The sequence below is a fragment of the Rhododendron vialii genome, chromosome 12a (genome assembly GCF_030253575.1).
Source record: "Rhododendron vialii isolate Sample 1 chromosome 12a, ASM3025357v1".
Taxonomy (NCBI): Eukaryota; Viridiplantae; Streptophyta; class Magnoliopsida; order Ericales; family Ericaceae; genus Rhododendron; species Rhododendron vialii.
Window position 1 is genome coordinate 7,358,770 of NC_080568.1, and position 25,523 is coordinate 7,384,292.

The window sequence follows — 25,523 nt, forward strand, 5'->3', positions numbered from 1 at the left end:
TAAACAAGATCCATATTAGTAGGAAAATTATTTACGTAAACACATTATTTTTTAGCTTGAAATTACCTTCTTAAAAAATAAGTACTTATTTTACGTTCCGGAACGGGGCCAGTTCATTCCGGAGTACCAAAAAAAAAAAATGAGAGAAGACGTATTCCCGAAAATTTATGGCACCTGAGAGAAGACGTATTCTTTGTGCCGAAAATTTATGTGTTTCTGTGTCAAGAGATTTTTTCAGTTGTTGGATTTAAAACATAAAAAAAATTAAATAATTCAAAGGCCGAAAAATCACTCGGCACAGAGGTTTTCAGGACAGAGGAGTTCAAACCCAGGCAGGATCCTCTGTGCCGAAAATGCATGTGCCTTTGTGGCAAAGAGTTTTACGGCCATTGGATTTAAAAACATAAAAAAAAATTTCACACAATCCAACGGTCGGAAAATCACTCAGTAAAGGGTTTTATGGCCATTGGATTTAAAAATATAAAAAAAAAATCACATAATCCAACGGTCAGAAAATCACTTGGCACATAGGTACATGAATTTTTAGCACAAAAGATCATGCCTCTCTTATGGGGTCTGATCTCTTCTGTCTTGAAAACCTTTGTGCCTATGTGCCAAAGAGTTTTTCGGCCTTTGAATTTAAAACATAAAAAAAAAAAATCACAATCTAACGGCCAAAAAATCACTCGACCCCAATGAAAGAAGTTCTTGTATAGGGACCGGTTTTAGAGACAATACATTTGACAAATACATTTTTTGAAATCCTAAGCGAATAATCAGAGTCGTTCAATTTGTTTAAAACATGTTTTTAAAGGTTATCGTGAAAAATAAACTCATTTGGATATCAGTAAGGGCTTGATCGGCTCATTTAATTTTATCCTATCAAATTTGACAAGAATCAACTAAATAAGCCAATCAAGCCTTTATCGATATCCAAATGAGTTGATTTTTTATGGGACCCCTTAGAAATATTTTTTAAATACATTGAATGGCTCCAATCATTTTGTGAAGGTCCCACGTGGAATTTCTAAAAATGTATCGTCAAATATATTGTCTCTAGAACCGGCCCCGTATGTATATGCTTAATCAATGAAAGAAGTCCTTATACATGCTTGCACACTTATAAACCATATATTTACCTTTTCACCAACTTCCTTCCACTTCTCCTACCAATAGTCCAATATCAATCTCAGATGTTTCCAGCAGCTGAAAAAAAAAAAAAAAACTCAGATGTTTAGATTAAAAAAAGAAAAAGAAAAACTTATATGTCTCCAACCAAAGACAAATATAAAATACAGAATTCACTTCGGAAAATAAATTTAATTATGATTGGAATATAGTCGATAATATTGCAGGAGAACGTAATAAATGGAACTTTCAATAAATTATCAATAGTTTGTGAAAATATGACGGAAGCAATATTTTATTCAATTGAATTTCACTATACAATGAGTCCTTTATGTATACAGGAGATGGAGTCTTATTATGGAAGGAAATGATACTAATTAACTATGGAACAAAATCATTCTAATTACAATCAAACCACAATCTTAATATTACGATTTTATTCATTATCTCTAATAATAGGCTTGTTCATTTGGGGTACTCAAAATTCTTGCGCATGGTCACCAATAAATTTTCTCTATCCATCTCCCTCCACTCATTTCTCTTAAAAATCTCCCTTAAAATCCAAGTAGAACGGGTCATATTTTTTTTTTGTAAATAATGTTACCTAAAGACAAACGAAAAAATAATAATGAGTGGTTGTGTAAAAGGGAAAACTTTTGGCCATTGTATCAGTTGTTTTTTAAAATTTGTGTAAAAAAAATTTGCCGATTGTTTGTTCGTCAATATGTTTTGTTAGTATTTTTTTTAGATTTTAATGTCGTATAGCCAATGTGAAGTATTGAATAAGATGTTTTTGTTGTAAACTCCAAAGGGTTGGTCAAGTGGTCATGGTTTGAATTTAAGTATTTATTCCATTTTAAGGTCTCAAGTTCGATTCTTCTTGTCAATAATTTTTGGGCCACCTCAACCTCAAGCGTGACCATGTAAAACGGCTGCAGAATGAACTGCAAGAATTAGTCCGAAGTGCACACAAATTGACCCGAAACATACTCTGCATATTACCCAAAAGAGTTTTCGTCCGAAGGTTCGGAATCTAAATGGCCATTAGCATGGTAAAAAGTCAACAGAGTCTTGACACAATATTGACTAAACAGATTAGCATGTTGAGAAAGTGGAAGGGGAAATCATTTTTAAACAGATTTTATCATGGCATTATTATACACAAAAGTAACAGCATTTTTCATACCAAAAATAACTAAACATCCTAATAATGATTGGTAAAAGTCTAGTTTAGCCACGAGTCTCCGTAAATCTCGCTTGGTGAACTTTAGAACTTTAATCATACCTTCATAATTGCTACACTAGCTCATACTAGTAGTGTATTTGCTACACTTACGAAGTTATTCACTGAAAAATATGGTTGTTGATTTTGCTACTTTTTTTTTATTAACGTCACTTCCCTGCAAGTGTATTTTTGGTATAAAAATATACTTGCAAAAAAATAACGTTAACAAAAAAGGAAGTGACAAAATCATTTTCCAAAAATATTTTGGACACAGATGTTTGAACACGAATTCAGATGAATGTGTCAACAAAATTTTAGTGTATAGCGTTGAAAAAGGCCCCGTTCCAGTTACTCTGGCGACATCTACCAAACATGTATGTTCTGGTCACAGGTCTAGATCTACCCATTAATGCAAAGAACTTGGGGTATGATCAACATCTGTATCCATAAGGGAAGATCGAATGCTCTTTTCGTATGATAGCCAATCGTATATGAAAACATTAGAATTGCAAAGCAGTTGATCCAAGTGTAGACACTCTAATTTGGCTTAACAATTATTTCAATTCCCACATTGGGGACCATTCCGATGATGAATAGATACAGTGATTGCTGATTGACTTCTCATAAATCCATGGACTTTTTGTGAATACTTTGAGCCACTTTTTTTTTTTTTGATCGAAAGCCCATTTCATTAACAGCCAAAATAGACTAAATACAGCGAATCCATCCTATTACAAAGAAAGAGAACCTACATCAAAACCATCACCGAAGAAAAAACACTAAGCACAGGTGACCCAGGAACAGTGGTAAAAACCGCAAAGCTAGTAACTAGATCTGTGCACGACTCACCGCCACAAAGGGTCAAGACACGAGGGGCCAGCCATCTAACCACTAGCCGCCCCAGCCTGATAAAGGAACCCTATCAGAGATATACTATACAAGCCGATGGAAACAGGAGTAATAAACAGACAAGAAAGATAAACATGACCACCATGGATGGAATCCACAAGCACGCCGGCCACCTCTAGCCGAGAGGAACCATCCGGTGCCGACGATGAAGGTACTGACTGATCTCGAACCGAAGGAATGGAGAAAACATCTCCGGCAAGTCTACGTTGGCACGACAAGCTCCGGACACGGAGATCGAAGTAGGAATCCCGGGCAGGATCTCCGATCACTAGTCATACGGTGCCGATGGCTGTGGAAGCTCCCTTCCCGATCACCCTCTCTGCTGACGACGAATCATGGCCTAGGGCCATGCCCCTGAACCTTATTTAGTCACCACCAACACCCGCTCCAACTGCCACAGGACCACCGAGCAACCGGATTAAACGCCGAATACCAACTCCATCCCGCCACCACACACCAAAAAAAACGAGAGACAGCAGCAAACAATACACAAAACTTATTTGCCCACCATCACCACCCATCGGATCTGGGGAAAGCAGATCGGTACAAATTCGGACTGGAAAAACTAGCCGGAGAGAAGTCGGAAAAACACCGGCAAAAAAAACATAACGGAAAAAGGAAAAAACCCCAAATCCCAACCTCACCAACCACCCACCACCACCACCCACCACCGCTGCCCGTCGAACACTGCTACCAGATCAAGGGGCCGAGGGGAACCGGAAAAGAACGAGACCACAAGCCTCCAACCTGAGACTCATCTCCCGGACCACACCTAAGACCCATCCCACACAGAGAGGGTTCGAACCAAGAGAGCAGAGAGGAGAGGAGAGGGAAAGGATAAGGAGAGGAGAGAGATGGGGGAGGAGCCGGGAGGGGAGGAGGGGAAAATAGGAGGCGGCTGCCCCCTCCCCTCGGCCAAAACAAATTTCAGATGTTTGTTCTCTGGATAAGGTAGAGAGAGAAAAGTTAGAGAGAGAAACCATTTTTTCGAGAGGATTACTTTTAGCCACTTAGAGGACCCAATTCAAAGCCAAATAGCATTTCTGACAGAAATATAGCATCTTAGGAAAATACATCTATCAGCCGTAAGATCGAATCTTCGGCCACCAGATCCATTCTTCGGTCGCCAGATCCATTCCTCGGCCGCCAAATCCATTCTTCGGCCACCAGATCCATTCCTCGGCTGCTAGATCGTCTTTTTCCAAAATTCTGGATGTTCTGTCATTCGTTTGATCGACGCACCAAAACCTTAGCAGCCTTTTTCGATTCTTTAGGGCTACGAAAGCAGATTCGAGCAGAGATCTTGATACCCTAAACTACCTTATTGATTCACGCCATTTGATTGGCCGGAGTGAGTCATCTCATGCCTATATAAAGAGGTCTTAGGGTTCCGAAATAAACATTCAATTCTTTCATCTCATTGCTCCAAGCTTTGCAGAAATTATCTTTCATATCCTCTCTACAAAAGCCCTAAACCTTTGTGAGCTACATCTCAAGCGATCAAACCCCGAAGTACAAACCCTAATCCTAGGGTTTCGAGAAGAAGATCAGTCAATCACCCTCAATCCGAAACAATAAAGTACTGAGGGATCAAGGTGGTGAGGCCTAGGGACCTATGGTTTAATTCATCTTATGTTTTTATACTTTAATCGTAGTATTTTAATTTCTGATTAACTCTTTGTTTTGGTGTGAGGAAGAACATCGGCTGGGGAATCAATCATTCGGCCGATACATCGATCTAGTGGGATTCCTTGGCCCTGACATCAATTCACCGGCCAAGGGATCTATTTGCTGGGACATATTTGTTTTCTGCTTATTCTAATGTATGCTTTCAATTATCGTACTGGCTCACCTTATCAACTGTTAAAGGCTAAAAACCAGATTATGTGTTAGAATTAAATAAAGCAAATATACATTGTATGTCAAACGATTATGGACCAGTCTCATGACTGGACAAAGAGGGGTGCCTAACACCTTCCCCTTATTGTACTCTTGGCTTCTGTACCCGGAATCTCTATCTATTTTTCATAATTTTAATAAACTAGGTAGTGACACTATTTGATGATAATTGTTATCGTGTGGCGATGTTCCTAGCCATGGGAATATCCATAATCTTAGTTTATGAAGTGGAACCAAACAAGCGTGATCAATCTGTATGGCGATACCCCGTTTAGGAGGTGTCTACAGTTTTTGGAGATTCTGCTGGGGATTTGAGAGCCATAACCAGAAAGTTCAACATGAAATTAATATTTGCTTTATTTAATTATTGTATCATATGCATTGAGCTGACAACCTCATTGAGTTCACCTAATATCCCGGCATGTCACGGGCTATGTTAGGGGTTCTAACAAACTCCTTGCGAAGCACCCTTTGAGACTACCGGAAACTTTGCATATTGTAGAAAACCATAGAACTCTTTCCAAACTAGGACAGGAAATCCCAAATAGGTTAGGACTACGTGTTGCATCATATCTCAAACTCTTGTTTGATTCAATAATTATCACTTTCTAGAGTTTTTATTGCTGTGGAAGATGAATTCATGCTCATTTTATTAAGAGTTTGTGATGAAGTCTATCTCTCTTGAGATAAAGAATAATCCTTGCATAACTCTGTCTCTCTTTGGGACAAATTTTTACTTGTGGAAGATTGCCACAGTCCTATACTGTTAGGAGTTCTGAAAAAAAAACAAAAAACAAAAGTCTTCTTTTTTCTCTAGGTTTTATTTCTTTCTTTCTTGCTAGGATCCTTTTCAACCAAAAAAGAAAGAAAGAAGAAGAATCTTTCTTTTTATTTCTTTCTCTTTTAATCTGTGCTAGAATCTTTTTAAAGAAAAAAATATTTCTTTATTCTTTAGGTTTTAATAAATTTCTTTCTTTCTTTATTCTTATAAAGAAAAAAGAAAAAGTGGGGGTTTCATCAATCTTTTATCTTGCACGGTACATTGTATATATGATCACTTGATCGCATGATTACTTGTTGTATCGTATTACAACCTGATCACATCACTTCATAGTACTAGTACTTTGATCAATCACTTGGTTACATACATGATACATGGGTCTTCATATTAGGGGGCAATAGGCGTTGGTACACACTGCACAATCACTTGATTTGAGATGTCTCAACATGAATGTAATTAGGTTTTTGCTTCTCTTAGATTTGCTTTTGGACTTAGCTGTGACAGTTGTGGCTGCCAAATTCTTAGAAGTCTTTTCCTCTAGATGTTGACAGTCTCGTGATCATAATGGAAAATCATGAGCTTGCTCAACAAGTCAAGGACATCAAAGCTGCCTTGGCTCACTCAAAAGGAGATCAAATCCTTGATTTTGATGGACTCTGCCTTTTCCCAAATGCCAAATTACCAGATAAGTTCAAGATGCCTGATATTGAGAAGTTTAATGGCACTGGCAATCCCACCAGCCATGTCTGCCATATCATCAACACCCTGAAACCTATGGGCCTGAATGATGAACTCATTGCCCAACTTTTTTAAAGGACTCTCACAGGCAGTGCTTTCGATTGATTTCTCACTTTGGACTTCACCAAGTACAAGGGGTGGCAAGAAATTGCCAATGCTTTCATCAATCAATATGCCAACAATATCCAAATTGAGGTAACCACTCGAGATTTGGAGATGCTTAAACAAAAGCCAAATGAGAGCTTTGCTAATTTTCTTACTAGGTGGAGAAAGAAAGCCGCACAGATGAAAACTCTTCCCTCAGAAGAAGATCAAGTCAGAATGGTGGTAAGAAATTTATAGCCACAGTTCCTAAGGCACATGTATTCCTAAATAATTTCTACATTTAAGTGCCTCTATGCTACTGGATTACAAGTTGAAGATAGCCTTAATCAAGGATTACTCGACAATGAAGAAGTCAGCCACAAGGTAGAGACAAACACAAATACCAACAATGATAGTGGTTTAATTTGGTGAGATCTCATCACAAGCGTAAGAGAGAATTTGTTCCTCTTGGAATCAAGTTATAGAAGATGTGTTCTACATCTTAGAAGCAACAGGCGATCTGAAACCATTGCAACCAAAATTTTCTTGTAATCTTGCACAGAAGGGTGAGGAGTATTGCAAGTATCACCAAGTGACTGGTCATTCCATTGAACAATGTGGGGCTCTCAAGAATGCAGTCCAGGATCTCACCGATCAAGGGATAGTTGATCCAACCAAGCTGGATGATTGAGAAGCGGCGGCTAAATTCTATCATGTGTTTTGAGTCAGTTTTTTTTATGAGTCTCAATTAGCTAATCTTTGGGCCTTTCTTTTGGCCCTTATTTGCTTCTTTCTAGTGTTTGAGTATTGAGTTTGTTCCCTTTTAGGAATTTGAGTCTTAAGTTTATTTTCTCTTGAAATTAAAGTCATTTTGTTCATCATGGTTTTGAATCAACTCTTTGCACTCAACATGAAATGTGAATCTCTCTCGGAATATGAATCTCCTTACATATGAATTACGAATGACCTGATTCTCTTTAGAGATACGTAGGCACCTTAGGATCGGCCACATTTTTGAAATTGTTTCCTCGATCTTGTGCTAATTTGCTGCCATGAAATACTCATGATAACATTAAGTGTTGAAAACAACCCTCAAGGGTTTCAAAGTGATCTCATGATATCGCTTGAAACACATCATAAATCACTCGAGTTCTCAAATGCAAAGAATGAGTTATGACCCATGTCATTCATGTTGAGTTGAGGGGGAGTTGAAAACATTTGTGTGCTCTCATGGAGCCGCTCATAGGAGAAACATATTGTTGAAGATAGAAAGGAAAAAAATGAGCTCACTAGATTGAAAACCCTCAAGGGCGATCTAGGCAAAAGTTAGAGTATGGAAAAATGGCTTTAGAAATGTGATCTATTGAATGTTTTCGCTGTAAAAATAATTATTTTCCTATATTGTAATCTATAGCAGTCTACCCCATCGATACCATACCACAGTGGAAAGGCATGTAGGCTGTTGCGTGCCGCTTAAGACACAAGAAAAGTGATGAGAGGACCTGGATCTTTTGGAAATATCAGGAAATTCCAAAAGTAGCCCCCTTCAGAGAGCTCTTGGTACGATTATGGTTGCAATTTTTAAACGAGTGGTATCAAGCTGAGTATTGGCTTGTTGCGCTGTGCTCAGTCAGGAATTACAGTCCAAGCTTATTTGAAGCTGAGAATGAGCTTGGCTAACATTGTTTGAGCTCAAGCTCCAGCTCAGCTCATCCTGGTGGTGTTTTTATCATTATACAAAATGTAACCTAGTCAAGACCAGCATTGCTTGAGCTCGGGTCAGTTCGCTTGATAGTGGTTGAAAGTTGGGTTGCATTCGATACGTAAATGAAATTGAATGAACTTGAAAAGCTGAAAATGAGTCGAGGTCGATCCATTCATCAACAACTAAATTGTGTCTACTCTAAATGGCAGGTATATAATATTGGTCGTTGATGAGTATGTAAATTGTGAATCCCTACAGTTTGTGTGTGAGAGATGTTGGATGTGTAACTCATTATAAGCATAAGTCGACTTCATTACAGTTTGCCTAATTTCTGTATTTTTTAACTGCATAGAACTTAAAGCACCGGTTATGGCTCGGAAAAAAGGATTCATATCTCATCTTGTAAACTATGCCAACTCAGAAAGCTATGCTAACCTATTTTTTCTGTCCTCTTCAACAATCAGAAAGTCTGAACAGCGGCAGTTTTGATAAAATCTTGCATTGAGGCCTATGAAAATTACATATGCTCCACGACAGTAGGAGCTTCACTTCAAAACATCTTTCTGAGGATATATTTTCTTAAGCTGTTTTTCGACACAGAATATTGCAAGTTGTTTGTTGTGATTAGTATACCAGTTTTCATAATTATTTATCATCCTGCCTTCAGGTGGCTGGTAGACCACATGATTAAACTTGGCTTCTCCAAGTCATTGTCAGAATGGATAGGCAGCAACCTCAAAAAATCAGGAGAACATGAGACATGGGCTTTTAATCTTGAAGGTGCTGTTGATATGTTCAATTCTTACCGGTAAACTAACCACTTTCCTCTTTGAATTCCGTCTGGGTCAGTTTCTCAATTAATTTCTTTTGCTTTTGTTGTCGTTATTTTTCAGTCATATGCCTATTTAGATGAGTAAGAATATGGAGTATGCTTTTATTTTCTTAGGGAGACGGATTATTGGCCTTTGCTGGAGCACCCGCCTAAATGGATGGATGTATCTATTGTGCGCGCTGAGAAGAGCGACAGATGGGACACTGATGTGATTCAGAGGCTTGAAAGCCTTGCCAATCGAAGGGTTGATGAATCTGAGGGGAAGTTTTCAGTGCATGTTCTTCCCAACTCCGGCCACTGGGTTCATGTGGACAATCCAAAGGGACTCCTAGAGATTATGGCCCCCAGAATTGCTTCCCTAGCTTAATTCAGTTCTATTCTGGAGGTTGTGACTTTGATTATTCGAACGTAAATCTCTTGAGTTATTTTTCTCTTAGAAGGGTTTCTGGTAATTTGATGTTATTGTTATCGTGGTCATCATTGTCTTGTCGAGAGACAAATTTAATCGCATTTGATGTTAAGTTTGAGTTTTCATGAACACCTCATAATTATTTTTCGAAACATCTCATAATTATTTTTATTGGACAATTTTATGGTATGGAAAACATAATTTTCTACTAATAATTTTCCTAACCATCGACCATATGACGGTATGAGTTCCATAGAAAAAACGTCCTCCAAATTCATTACGGAAAAATGCACAACCAAAAAGTTAAGGTTTTGCTCTTTAAAGAGTGTTTTTTTTTATTCGTTTTATTATGGTGCTAGCTTAAAATTTTAGCAATGGCCCCTTCTATGATCATGAAACATGCATGGATATTCAGCTGTTGAGGCTTGAAAGAACGTTTGGGTTTTTACTTTTATTTTGTCAAATGATAGAAGAATTTATTCGCCGAGAGTTATCTATCTCTCCTTGACACAAACACGGGGTTCAGAGCTAAGACGCTTCCAAGCAATTATAGGGGCTTCGGGTCTGAGGTAAGCCTTCCTGTATCATTTGTAGGCAAAGGGGTACGCAAACGTGGTTGTGTAGTGGCAAGAATCTGAAAAGCCAAGTCATGTTCATTTTGACTAATTATTCGATTAATTTGAGAAAAATAAAGTTTGATTTTGATTTCTATCTAAGATTACTAAAAAATAAAGTCAAAACAACTGAAAAAACGAGCGAGTAAATGGAGAGGGAATCTCGGATTCGAATTCAATATTTCTCTCATAACAGTAACTAAGTATCAATTAAAAGTGAATTGTTTAGTTTTTTCTGAATTCTGTTAGGGTTTGCATTTCCTTCTGAATTAGATTGATTTGCATTTCCTTGAAGGTTTTCATGCATTCAACACTTTTCTTTTTCAATCATCAACCAAACAAAAAGCCTCTTTTAAGCCTATTTTCACGTCCAATGCACACCAAAACTAAAAACACTCAAAACATGCTAAGCCAACACATAAGTTAGGATTTGGTTAAGGAGGGGATGGGAGAAAGGATGTGACATTCACCCGTGAAGGTGGTCTGCAACAGTCGTTGTTGACTTGAGGATAGCGGATTTGAGAATAAGAGAAACTTATTCACAGTTGAGCCGTAAACAAGTTCTTTATAATAGCAATCAATCGCAACCGTTCAAAAGTGTTCTGGACGGTCTGTAATGAAACTTTTTCGGAGAAAAGTTTAACTCTTTCCCGGAAAAATTCAAAAAAACATCTAGACCGTCCAAAAGTGTTTTGGACGGTTGCGATTGGCTTCGTAAACAACTATTCACAGCTTCGCCATTAAAAAGATTTTCTCTTTGGGAATATATAGAAGGCTATTGTGGGAAGGTTGTAGATTCAGTTTTATTTTCGAGATTAGTTGCGGGCAAATTTCCCATGATCGAATTAATGTTGACATCACTAGTTCTGTTAGGGTTTCAAACGGAAAGATACCAGAAAAGGGGTCTTTCGATAAATAACTTCAAATTAAGGCAGACGGTGATATATCAGATACTTCAGGGTACGATTCTGCATTCATCAGAAAACCTCAGGGAAAGTTACTAAAATTAAAGGTAAAAGGATGGGGGTAATTTCGGTATTCGATGTAGTATCGATCAGCTCCCAAACCCTAGCCATATAAATAGAAAATTAAAAACTACGGGCCAGTCTCCCTTTTTTGGTGGACTTCCCACGCACTCCAACCCAATTTTAAAAAGAACCAACAAGGACGGCCCGTTTTTCCCTTCCCGAAATACCCCTGGACTTCCCTCGCCCAATACCACAAGGCTGGTCTCTACGACTATCTTCGTTCCCATCGAATATCTTCGCACTCTAGTCTATAGCTTTCAAATAGACTCTACAGCTTCCGAATCGAGTCTACTATGTCGTTCGCGTGGCCTCTTTCGTTTACAGAGATTTAGGGTTTCGATACTGGAACGACATCTTGTTGCGGAACCCTAGCAAAATGAAATGATGAACTATATTTTCTTAATTCTTGCTCCATTGCATGTTTAAATTGTGGCAATTGTCAAGGATTTTGTGTGTATTACTGTACGAGCTGTGGTTTAGCACTGATTTTGCTAAAGATTTACTAGGTTCTTAGAATGAAATTGATTGCTTTCAGATTTATTAGGTTTTTGCTAGAGACTTTTTGTTGCCAAAACACTTCAAAAATGATATGATGAACTATATTTTCTTATTCAAGTTCATGGCATTTGATATAGCTGCGATTTTCTTGAAAAGACTGGTGAATTGAATATACATCACTGAGTGACTGGAAAGGGAATAAATTGATATTTTGGTTGCCCAGCGAGCATTTTAGTACCACTGGACCAATATATTAGCATCTATGATCTACCTAGTCTTGCTAGGGCGTTGTGCCGTAAAGTAGTAGATCTGAAGTAAAGCCACTCCCGAGGTTGAGACTGATGAAACAATCGAGTTAAAGGTTTTGACAAATTCCTTCTTCTTTTGTCCCTATGCTTGTGTACACGGTCTTTCACATAGTTTTGTACTTAGACAAGTGTAAAATCCTGTCTTTTTTTAAAAAGAAAAAAAAAAGTAGTAGTTTAATCACGTGGTCCGAATAGAAACCCGACTCATTGTATGAGTTACGCAATGATGAGATTTTTCCTTAAAAATCCGACACCGCCACGTTGACCCTTAAATTATTATTAGTCTGTGTTGAATTTTTAGAATTTTTCGGAGACTGAAATCTGAACGCGTACGAACCGAAATCGCAACGAGCTGACTCACCATGCTACGTGTCGTGGAGTGGTGCTTCGGAATTACAGGTGTAATTCCTTTCACCTGTTTCACCGCCTTCCACTGTTTTATATATATATATATGGGTAATTAACAAATTAGAAAGCAAAAGCAAAGTAAAAAAAAAAAAGAGATAGAAAAGAGAGTATAGTAAAGGAGAGCGAGGGACTCCTGTACCCTTCTTCCTCTGCCGAGATCCACCGACTACCATTCCGTTTGTTTTCCGGAGGATTCCTACAGTTTCTATTGGTAATCTTTCTCACCTTTTCACCGCATCTTTTTCTCCTCTTGCATACGCAGCACCCGAACCCCCGAAATTTTCACACAAGCGAAACTCTTTCCGGCAAAGAGTTTGGTTTCGGAACTCGCCGCCGTAAATTGGTTTAAGTAGATTATTTGCCGTGATGTTGTGACTGTTATAAGCCTCAATTTAGAAGATTAATATAGGAGTTTGATTAAGTTAATTAAGAGACTCCACTAATCCTTCGTACCTATCCTAACTGATGAATTCTTTTTCCCAACTCATACGTTATTTCTTTTTTAATTTGTACCCACAACTTCTAGGGGTAATTATAGAACAGCTATATAGAACCAAAATAATAGATTAGCTATAGATTAGCTATGTACGTTAATTATTAGCTTTATACTTCCTCTGTAATAGAACCAAAATAATAATAATAAATACTATAGTATTTGTGCCGACCCGACGGCCTAGTGAAGAAATTAGAGTCAATTCCTAGATCATGTTCAAACTGTGGCAAGAAGTAATTTGTGGCACATTTTGTATAGGTACCAGTGCCTTGGGCTAGTTCAGTGCCACGTCAAGTTAGACGCATCCTTTTTGGTGAGTTGCGCATGTCTTAGTTACATGTATTTTCTGAAATTTTGGAATGAGATGCCATTGCTTGATTTTGCTAGAAAATATGGAATTTGAACTTCCTCGTTGGTTTAATTGATGTTAATGCATGCGATGGCTGGTTTGTAAATCTTTTGAGTTGCAATTAAATTAGACCATGGCAATATGTTTTGGAAACTTGAATTTTACTGGTTGCGAGTACATGCTTGTGATAATATGATTCATTCAAACGGTGTCCCGAGTGCTAGGGGACGGGTAAAGATACTAGTGGCGGGAAGTAATAAGGTAGGAGATGCAGCTAGGCATCACGGGGTAATGATATCTTACCACTCTTCAATGGGGTCGCTCCCCAACCGACTGGCAAAAATACCGTTGAATGCTATTATCGCTCAAAAGTGCAAAAGTTGAAAGAAAAAATGAAATGAAAAGGGTCCATCTTTTGGACCAAAGAAATGAGCTTATGGACTAAAATGCATGTACTGGAGAATTTGATGAGAATATTTGAAATGTGCTTTGCTCTTGAATTATTTTACTAAGTGAGGTATTTCCATGGTCAAACTTGTAACTTTGGTATACGTTTCTCACCCGAGCTTCGGCTTATGAAAACCTTTTCCAATTTTTCAGGTTAAGGTAGATAGCAAGTTGTGGACTGAATGAGGTGCTAGAATAACCGTGGAGAATTGTGTGTAGCCTAATGGTTTGTAATTATTATACTTGTACACTTAGAAGCTCTGGGATTATGTTATTTATTCTACGCTTCCGCATACCTTGCTTATATGGTTTAAAATGACAATGACGTGAGAAATCCCTAAACTAGAATATGAGCAGGCCTTCGGCGGCTTAACACCCGCTTGGCCGGTCACAACTTCCAAGGTAGGTTTTGGGTCGTGACAGAAGTGGTATCAGAGCATTAGTTTATGAATTTCTTAAAACCCAGAGCTTTAGGAGTCTAGCTTCACAGTTTGAGCACACAACTTTATGTACCTTATGTGTTTTGTCTGTTCTATCTTGAAGTTGATCTCACATTTAAAATAGTGTCTAGAGATAGACAAGAAATGATGTCAAACTACCTTGTGGTCTAAATGGCACTGAGGAAATCCTTTTGGACACTGAATGACATCGTGCCTTTGTTTAATATTGATCTCAGACCCAACACTCTATATGGAAGGAGGCTCAAGTGAATATGGGTAATGTAAAGTGTTAAAATGTGGTCACAATTACATTAAAAAAAGGAGAAAAAGGGAGAAGAAACGACTTGGGAGAAAGATAATCAGAGTGCGCAGTGGAAGTGTGGCTATCAAGTGTACCTTTCCAAGAATCTAGAGCTATAAGATCATACTCTTTATAGATGAATCCTATTTGCTTGACTCTCATTGTGTTAACATTGTTAGTAAGTCTTCTTGACATAAGACAATTTTATTCAATCTATTTGGGACATACAATACTCTTTATTGATGAATCTCATTTGTTGCGCTGTTTCAATTCTTTCTTTGTGTTTCTTTTGTGATCAAATATGAGCTTGATGGGCATATTTCGAATCAGTATTGCCTATTTCTTAGCATTGTTTCTCTACTGAACTTCATATAATTGAGCGTGAACCAAATGAATCCGAATCGTATTCATCGCCTCCGTCTTCTTGAAAGTAACTATCCCTACTGTTGTCCTTCATTCTTAAACGAAATAGGAGAATTGTTCCATCAATTGTTTGAACTCCAATAATTGCTTGCTGCTCTCACATTGCAAGATGAAAGCTATCAATCTCTGATTGTTCTATACAGCCCTTGAGCACTGATTATTGTTCTCCAAATTATTTTTCTGTCTATATCAGATGACTAGTCTTGGATGTTTAGTTTGAAATGCGTTAGGCCGACGCAATTTCAAGAGAAATATCTAGATTAATCTCTAAACTCTCAACAAAATCCATTTTCAACTTCTTTTGAACTATGATGCAAAACTTTGATTCTATTGCCTCACGTGGTATTCTTTTGAACTCTATTGTGAAACTTTGATTCAATTAGCCTTTGTAGTCTTCTTTTGAGCTTTTGTATAATTTTGTTCTGTTTGCTTTTTGTGAATCCTAATGGTGAAACCTCAGAAATTCTTCTATGTCAGCCCTCATTATATTTTCTAAGATGTGCATATGAGTAACTTGATTAATTCCTAGACTCTGTGCAATTCCATTTTTAGCTCCTTTCTAACTCTTTTGTAAACTTGGTTTCATTGGGCTTATGTGGGTTCAGTGAATGTACAAATCAGAAATTGTGCATTTTCTTCTTCCATGCCCCTTGCCTCTGAACCCAATTCCTATTCAAACAACTCAGAAAGAAATGTGTTGTAACCAAGCTAACAATTTACTCGATCTCCAAAATTGTTATATGCTCAGATTTGTTCTTTTTAATGGTGCCTTATCTGATCAATCTAAAACCTTTTTCTACTCCATGGAACTTGTTAAATGTCCAATATGAATATGATTCTTTTTCCTTGAATTTTCATCTGTTATGAAAGCAGTAATTGTTATATGACTCAACTTCTGGAACGTTTCAAGCAAGTTGATATAGGGAATAATTGGTAGAGTATGAATAGGTTTTCTTAGACTGTGTCAACTAGTTTTTAGGATTTCTTCTAGAGGCTGCCGTTATTATCAAAGCTGATGAGGAAAGATCTCGATAGAGAAATATGAAAAGAACATCAAAAGCTGAAGTAGATGCATATCGATGAAAAACGAAAAAGTGATTGACATCTAGAATATTGACATCAACTTTTTGAACTCCATGTCCAAGTAATTGTACGAAATGGACATCTAGAATCTGAGTCCAGATTTAGGGAATTTCCATCACTTTCAAGCAAATGATTCTAACTCTAAAAGAGATGATCGATGCAAGTTTACTCGAAGATTTTTAAGTCAAGGGCAGCAACTACTATCAGCGGAATTCGCCTACACCAGTAGCTATTTGACAAGTGCAAGCTAGACGTCCTTCAAAGCTTTATACGGAAAGTGTTGCAGAATCTCGATATGTCTCCTGAAGAGCAACGATTGGGAAGGAGATAGCATACGAGGAACAAGTCAAGTGAATCTCAGAACGCTGTGTACCAAATGTGACAAACGTGTTCTACCACCGCTGATCAAGATACAAGAAAGCTGACTACACAAAATGGGAAAGAAAAAAAATGCTACTCGTGCTTCGCAAAGACTCTTTGTTATTCGATGATTATCAATATATTCAATTTGGAGGACCAAATTTCCTAAGGTGGGGAGAAATGTAAAATCCTGTCTTTTTTTAAAAAGAAAAAAAAAAGTAGTAGTTTAATCACGTGGTCCGAATAGAAACCCGACTCATTGTATGAGTTACGCAATGATGAGATTTTTCCTTAAAAATCCAACACCGCCATGTTGACCCTTAAATTATTATTAGTCTGTGTTGAATTTTTAGAATTTTTCGGAGACTGAAATCTGAACGAGTACGAACCGAAATCGCAACGAGCTGACTCACCATACTACGTGTCGTGGAGTGGTGCTTCGGAATTACAGGTGTAATTCCTTTCACCTGTTTCACCGCCTTCCACTGTTTTATATATATATATGGGTAATTAACAAATTAGAAAGCAAAAGCAAAGTAAAAAAAAAAAAAAGAGATAGAAAAGAGAGTATAGTAAAGGAGAGCGAGGGACTCCTGTACCCTTCTTCTTCTGCCGAGATCCACCGACTACCATTCCGTTTGTTTTCCGGAGGATTCCTACAGTTTCTATTGGTAATCTTTCTCACCTTTTCACCGCATCTTTTTCTCCTCTTGCATACGCAGCACCCGAACCCCCGAAATTTTCACACAAGCGAAACTCTTTCCGGCAAAGAGTTTGGTTTCGGAACTCGCCGCCGTAAATTGGTTTAAGTAAATTATTTGCCGTGATGTTGTGACTGTTATAAGCCTCAATTTAGAAGATTAATATAGGAGTTTGATTAAGTTAATTAAGAGACTCCACTAATCCTTCGTACCTATCCTAACTGATGAATTCTTTTTCCCAACTCATACGTTATTTCTTTTTTAATTTGTACCCACAACTTCTAGGGGTAATTATAGAACAGCTATATAGAACCAAAATAATAGATTAGCTATAGATTAGCTATGTACGTTAATTATTAGCTTTATACTTCCTCTGTAATAGAACCAAAATAATAATAATAAATACTATAGTATTTGTGCCGACCCGACGGCCTAGTGAAGAAATTAGAGTCAATTCCTAGATCATGTTCAAACTGTGGCAAGAAGTAATTTGTGGCACATTTTGTATAGGTACCAGTGCCTTGGGCTAGTTCAGTGCCACGTCAAGTTAGACGCATCCTTTTTGGTGAGTTGCGCATGTCTTAGTTACATGTATTTTCTGAAATTTTGGAATGAGATGCCATTGCTTGATTTTGCTAGAAAATATGGAATTTGAACTTCCTCGTTGGTTTAATTGATGTTAATGCATGCGATGGCTGGTTTGTAAATCTTTTGAGTTGCAATTAAATTAGACCATGGCAATATGTTTTGGAAACTTGAATTTTACTGGTTGCGAGTACATGCTTGTGATAATATGATTCATTCAAACGGTGTCCCGAGTGCTAGGGGACGGGTAAAGATACTAGTGGCGGGAAGTAATAAGGTAGGAGATGCAGCTAGGCATCACGGGGTAATGATATCTTACCACTCTTCAATGGGGTCGCTCCCCAACCGACTGGCAAAAATACCGTTGAATGCTATTATCGCTCAAAAGTGCAAAAGTTGAAAGAAAAAATGAAATGAAAAGGGTCCATCTTTTGGACCAAAGAAATGAGCTTATGGACTAAAATGCATGTACTGGAGAATTTGATGAGAATATTTGAAATGTGCTTTGCTCTTGAATTATTTTACTAAGTGAGGTATTTCCATGGTCAAACTTGTAACTTTGGTATACGTTTCTCACCCGAGCTTCGGCTTATGAAAACCTTTTCCAATTTTTCAGGTTAAGGTAGATAGCAAGTTGTGGACTGAATGAGGTGCTAGAATAACCGTGGAGAATTGTGTGTAGCCTAATGGTTTGTAATTATTATACTTGTACACTTAGAAGCTCTGGGATTATGTTATTTATTCTACGCTTCCGCATACCTTGCTTATATGGTTTAAAATGACAATGACGTGAGAAATCCCTAAACTAGAATATGAGCAGGCCTTCGGCGGCTTAACACCCGCTTGGCCGGTCACGACTTCCAAGGTAGGTTTTGGGTCGTGACAACAAGTGTACGACTGAATGAAACAGACATTGTCACCGGTAATAAGAAAACAGACGTGCTAGAAAATAGCTAATAATTGGGGCCATGTTTTCAGCAAAATGGCTAGACATCTTCGTAACCATCTTGAACCTATGCCTATGCATTTTTAAGTGTAGGAAGCAGTTTTATGTATGAGATATGAGACAACATATGTTACAAGCATGTTATAACACTGTCATTTTGCGTCGTGGACAAGCATGTTATAATATATGTTACAAGCATGTTACAGAAGGAGAGAAGGGGGTGCGTTATGAGCAACAAATTGAGCTTCTGACCGTTCGCGCTCGGGCACAACTCATCTGAACTCGAGTGATTTGCGGTTAAAGTGTCTTTGGACTTCAACAAGTTGGTTTGCGTATTTTGCCTCATATGCAAGTACTTGTATCCCAAGGAACCCCTAATTGGTGAAATTAGACTTGGAAGGAGAGGAAATTAGGGTTTTGTTCTCCTTAGAAAACTGCGTTATAGTTCTTCGGAGCATTGATTCTCCACTGATAGTAAAACCTTCTGCCATTTTGACTGCCTATGGATGGTAGTTAACACTTAACCGTATATTCTCGTCTCATGTGTGATTATTGTCTTTCTCTCTCTTTCTTGTGACTTCACGGTGCTTATTACTTCTCATTCGCGATCACCATAATCGTATCTATTTGATGTGGGTCTGTGTGAGTTGTCTAGAGGCTTACCCCGCACAACGTACAATTAGTTCTTCAGTTCTTCCAAAATCAAAGAGGTTCCAAGGCAGCCCTTAGGATAAATGTCTGTCCCTGCCCATTGTGTTGATATAAATAGTTTTTTTTTTTATGTGGGAAGCAGTAGTGGTATTTCAAACAAAAACAATACAAGAAAGGTTGCATGCTATGGCTATATCAATTCTCTTCTATTGGGTAGCACCAGCATGTAACTTTGTAGGAAAATATAACTAGTGTCGTTCCGTAGACGCTTGGGCTCTTTTCCAATTGTCAATGTATACGTGAATCAATCTGTGGTGGTTGAGGGATTGGCATTCTTCTCTTATTTACATTTATGCTTTCTGAAGTTTCACTTTTTTTTTGGGGCTATTCGAAGACTTTTCTTTATCTTGTCCAGATATCAGAGGACATTGAAGGTGCAACTATCTACTTAGATGCGGGATGTACTGAGAGTTTCCAGTTTCTCGGAGCATTCCCTCTGTTACTGGAGCTTGGAGTACATGCTTTTTGCAGCTTGGAAGACATGTCTCCTCTTGATATGGTAAGGACTAGTTACACTATATGCACGTATATACATAAATGTATTTATTTCTGTTCGACCAGTTCTGAGTTGTGATGTTACAATTTTAATGTAGAATGCAATTGGAACCAGACATGAGCTATTTCAGTTCCACTACTACTAACGTGCTTATCTTCTGTGGCCTCTAGCTTAGTCTTTAAAATTTGTTCAGTTTCTTTTAGACCCTTGTATGAAGTGAATATAGAACACTTGGGAATGAAATTTACTTTTCTGGAATAGCATCACTTGCTAACTTAGACTCCTAAATTTCCTGAAGATGAAATACGCTGGAGGTATGGAATAGAAAACCTGCAGAGCTATTAATGCAATAATTGCTTCGTAATCCACCTCTCTCCCCCCCCCCCCAATCTGCAGAATAATACCAGTTATTCTTTCTAACCAAAGCAGGAGGCCTCTTTCTTTTTCCTACCTACTCAACTCTTAAGATGTTTTTTTTGTCCTTGCATCATGGTAAAACCATGAGGGTGGGATAAGGTATAAAGTGATGGACAATAGAAAGATCAACCATGTTTCGTTCTTGTGATGAGTTTCCGTCAAACCTCCCTTCATAATTTCCTTCCTGCTCAAACATAGTTATTAAGGGAAACTGCCTTCCCTTTTCCAACAGTGAACTTTTCGATCCCTGTTTATCCTACGACTTCTACATGCTTGTTTTAAAGCCCTTTATGACTTTCTGAGCTTGGGCTGGGGTTTCGCTTAGCCGAGATTTTTATGGGAGGGGATTAAGCTGAGAGCTTGTGCTTGGGAAAGAAGTTGGGTTACCCTGCTTGACTTGCATAAGGAACATCAATGAACCAAAATATGCCCTTTTGTGTTTAATGTTTTGTTTGTCTCAATTGGTCAGCTGATGGGACAATGATATCCTATAGAGTACATCTTTTTTTCTTTCTATTACTCCTATTTGCTAGTAAGTCATATGGAATGTTGCTCAGTTTCTCCCTCAAATTTAATTTTCATTATAGCTATAATGGTACAAATGATCATTCGCAATCATTTATCAGTTTCCTTGATCTACTCATTCGCAATCATCGTGACTCTCTCTCTCTCTCTCTCTCTCTCCCCCCAACAATAAGATCTCATGGCACAATTTTTTTGTTACAGTGTTGATTGTGGGGTCATCGTTATCTTCTTGATGAAGCATTATCTAATGAACCAAGAACGGAGCAAAGTAATAAGTATTGAGGAGTGTAGGAAAACAAGAGCCAAGATGATACTTGCTTTTTTGAGTGATCAAAGCAAGTCGAGCACTTCTAAGTTGAAACAAGCATCTCCTTTTGCTCTTTATGCTTGTTAATGCCTGTCTGAAGGTTGAATTTACTGAAAACAAGTTGTGCAGTTTGTATTTCTCTTTCAATAAACTGAAGGTGTTTGTTGAAGATCAAAATTCTGTCTACTATGTTGGAAGGATTTTGTTAAGTTGCTGGTTGATCTGTTAAAACTAATGGAATTGACAGAACACATCCTATTTTGTAATTTTGTATTGTAACTAGGTTGACATCATGGATTTACTTCTCTTGTTGGCAGCTTTAACTATTTGGGGAAGCCCCACATTTTAGTTACCATTCAAACTTCGCTCATCTCATTCCAATACTGTCATTTTTACGCATAACATTGTTAGCTATTTTGAAGTAGTCAAAATTGACAGTGTTTGGAATTATAAATTGACAGTGTCTGGAAATGAAATTACTGTCATTTTTATGCATAACATTGTTAGCTATTTTAAAGTTTGACAAGATTGACAGTGCTGGGAATTATAAAATTGACAGTGTTTGGAAATGAAATTTTGTTAATTCTATTTCTAAACACTGTCAATTCATTTTTTGTAATGCCAACACTGTTATTTTTACGCATAACATTGTTAGCTATTTTAAAGTTTGACAAAATTGACAGTGTTTGGAATTATAAAATTGACAGTGTTTGGAAATGAAATTAATAAATCAACTCCAAACAATGTCAATTTTAAATTTGAAACACTGTCATTTTATTTGGTATGCCAACACTGTGAATTTGAAATAAAATCTACTCGAAACATTGTTCATTTTACTTTTCAAACACTGTCATTTTTTTAATACCAACACTGTCATTTTTACGCAAAACATTGTTAGCTATTTTAAAGTTTGGCAAAATTGACAGTGCTTGGAATTATAAAATTGACAGTGTTTGGAAATGAAATTAAAAAAATCAACTCGAAACAATGTTAATTTTACAGTTGAAACACTGTCATTTTTTGTTATGCCAACACTGTCATTTTTACGCATAACATTGTTAGCTATTTTAAAGTTTGACAAAATTGACAGTGCTTGGAATTATAAAATTGACAGTACTTGGAATTATAAAATTGACAGTGTTTGGAAATGAAATTAGAATAAAATCAATTCCAAACAATGTCAATTTTACATTTGAAACACTGTCATTTTTTTTGTTATGCCAACACTGTGAATTTGAACTAAAATCTACTCGAAACAATGTTAATTTTACATTTCAAATACTGTCATTTTTTGTTATGCCAAACACTGTCATTTTTACGCATAATATTGTTAGCTATTTAAAAGTTTGACAAAATTGACAGTGTTTGGAAGTAAAATTAATAAAATCAACTCCAAACAATGTCAATTTTATATTTGAAACACTATCATTTTTTTGTTATGCCAACACTGTGAATTTGAAATAGAATCTACTTGAAACAATGTTAATTTTACATTTGAAACACTGTCATTTTTACGCATAACATTGTTAGCTATTTAAAGTTTGACAAAATTGACAGTGCTTGAAATTATAAAATTGACAGTGTTTGGAAATGAAATTAATAAAATCAATTCCAAACATTGTCAATTTTACATTTCAAACACTGTCATTTTTTTATGTCAACACTGTCATTTTGACGCATAATATTGTTAGCTATTTTAAAGTTGACAAAATTGACAGTGTTTATAAATGAAATTAATAAAATCAACTCCAAACAATGTTAATTTTATATTTTAAACACTGTCATTTTGTTGTTATGCCAACATAGTGAATTTTAGAAAATTGACAGTGTTTAAAAGTCTACAAAATTGACAGTGTTTGGAAATGAAATTAATAAAACTAACTCTAAACACTGTCGATTTTACATTTTCAATTACTGTAATTTTTTGTTATGTCAGCACTCTCATTTTACTTTTCAAACACTGTCATTTTTACATTTGGAACACTGTCAATTTTTGTTATGCCAACACTGTCATTTTTACGCATAACATTGTTAGCTATTTTAAAGTAGTCAAAATTGACAGTGTTTGGAATTATAAATTGACAGTGTCTAGAAATGAAATTACTGTCATTTTTACGCATAACATTGTTAGCTATTTTAAATTAATAAAATCAACTCCAAACAATGTCAATTTTACATTTGGAACACTGTCTTTTTTTGTTATGCCAACACTATCATTTTTACGCATAACATTGTTAGCTATTTTAAAGTAGTCAAAGTTGACAGTGTTTGGAATTATAAATTGACAGTGTCTGGAAATGAAATTACTGTCATTTTTACGCATAACATTGTTAGCTATTTTAAATTAATAAAATCAACTCCAAACAATGTCAATTTTACATTTGGAACACTGTCATTTTTTGTTATGCCAACACTGTCATTTTTACGCATAACATTGTTAGCTATTTTAAAGTAGTCAAAATTGACAGTGTTTGGAATTATAAATTGACAATGTCTGGAAATGAAATTACTGTCATTTTTACGCATAACATTGTTGGCTATTTTAAAGTTTGACAAAATTGACAGTGCTGGGAATTATAAAATTGACAGTGTTTGGAAATGAAATTTTGTTAATTCTATTTCTAAACACTGTCAATTTATTTTTTGTTATGCCAACACTGTCATTTTTACGTATAACATTGTTAGCTATTTTAAAGTTTGACAAAATTGACAGTGCTTGGAATTATAAAATTGACAGTGTTTGGAAGTAAAATTAATAAAATCAACTCCAAACAATGTCAATTTTACATTTGCAACACTATCATTTTTTTGTTATGCCAACACTGTGAATTTGAAATAGAATCTACTCGAAACAATGTTAATTTTAGATTTGAAACACTGTCATTTTTACACATAACATTGATTTTACATTTTCAATGACTGGAAGGTTTTTGACCAAGAGAGAGACCGATTGTTCACATTGGAAGGTTTTCGACTGGTTTTTTATTGGATTTGCCAAACCGAACACAGATGGCCTCTTGACATGTCAATTTGACTAGCTTTACACCTTTTACATATGTGAAGAGTAGTAGTATTATTTACTTTACAAGGATAGAATTGTCCTGCTCCTGGATGGTCGAATAGATGGGGCAATATTGAGTAATGCTATATGTACCGATTGGGGGGGGAGGAAAAACGTACACGAAAAAGGGGTGCTCGGATCAAGCATCCTACGCACCTCGGATGCCGTTGATTCCCGCGTAGGCCTATCGGGTTTTTTTTTTTTTTAGAATTTTTGGACGGCTCGGATCGGTCGTCCGAGGGCCGGAGACTGACTGGTTTGACAAAATCAGCAGCACTCAATAAACTCCCTCGAGAAAGAAAAACCTTGGTAGTGGTTGTGGACCGCTAATAATTTTATCCCTGCTAAAAAGGCTATTCCCATCCAAAAAAAAGTAGAGTTATTATTAGTAACTAGTAATTGAGGTTTATCCAAAAGACAAAAAAGAACAAGAATAAACATAAAAACAAGGAGCTTGGTAATGATCTGATGCAACTAGAGAGTGTAGCCAAATGCATCTGCGGATCTGCCGCTTGTTGTGGCTTCCATTTTTAGTCAGACCATGGGTATTGTGAAGAAAAGATAATCCATACTAGTAATCTCATTTCTTATAGTGGTGCATTTCGTCCGGTGGCAGACACATCATTTGTACACAGCGGGGGCCAAATATTTGGTTGTGCTTCCATAACCAAATATCCAGCAGAAGCAAAACCTACCATATTCCTTCATTTTTATCAGTTCAAACGGGTTCAGGAGTTTGGATTACTAATTGCATCATTTTCTCATAATATTGCTATCCCTTTCCAGCTAGAGATCTCACTCAGATCACTCACACTAAGCTCAAACGCTCATTAAACAATATGCAGAATTAAATGCCTATTAACAAAAGTGAATGGTTCCTACAGGGTACAACTCTAAACTCTTAGGCAACTCTAGCTGTGGGATTGTGAACTATGCAAAATTTAACCACTCTATCATTTCTCCCTATTAATTTCACAATAACAACAGTAAATTTCAGGGACTGCTTCATATCAGAATTAAGATTTGAGATTTTCAAGACCATAATCTCATAGCAAAATCCTTGAAAATTCTTCCACCAATGTAGGCACATTTATAACAGTTCATGCTCGTACACTGATCTTCACATAATTTAATCATAAAACTTATATAATGGTTAGTCTTATATTCCACTGATTAGCATAGTGGCGAAGGCCAAACGAAAGCAGTAACAACAAAAACAAGTAAAGACACAATTCAGATATAGAATCAATTTTAAGTTCTCATCATGATACTGCCCTTATGTTTTTCCAAAATTCTGCACCAAAGCTTCCAA

General features: G+C 36.8%; 2 protein-coding genes and 1 long non-coding RNA gene across 3 annotated transcripts in view; all 3 read left to right on the forward strand.

Annotated features, from left to right (window-relative positions):
* LOC131310383 (uncharacterized) overlaps positions 1-25,523 on the forward strand; it is a 156,241-nt gene that overhangs the window by 34,821 nt on the left and 95,897 nt on the right. The window lies entirely within an intron of this gene.
* Positions 8,106-9,839, forward strand: LOC131310390 (uncharacterized). The gene is made up of 2 exons (XM_058337380.1): positions 8,106-9,277; positions 9,416-9,839. The coding sequence occupies exons 1-2, from the start codon at positions 9,153-9,155 to the stop codon at positions 9,666-9,668; spliced, it is 378 nt and encodes a 125-aa protein (XP_058193363.1). The 5' UTR covers positions 8,106-9,152; the 3' UTR covers positions 9,669-9,839.
* Positions 19,764-21,451, forward strand: LOC131310392 (uncharacterized). Its single transcript, XR_009195202.1, has 2 exons — positions 19,764-19,904; positions 21,045-21,451. It is a non-coding gene; the product is annotated as an uncharacterized LOC131310392 (long non-coding RNA).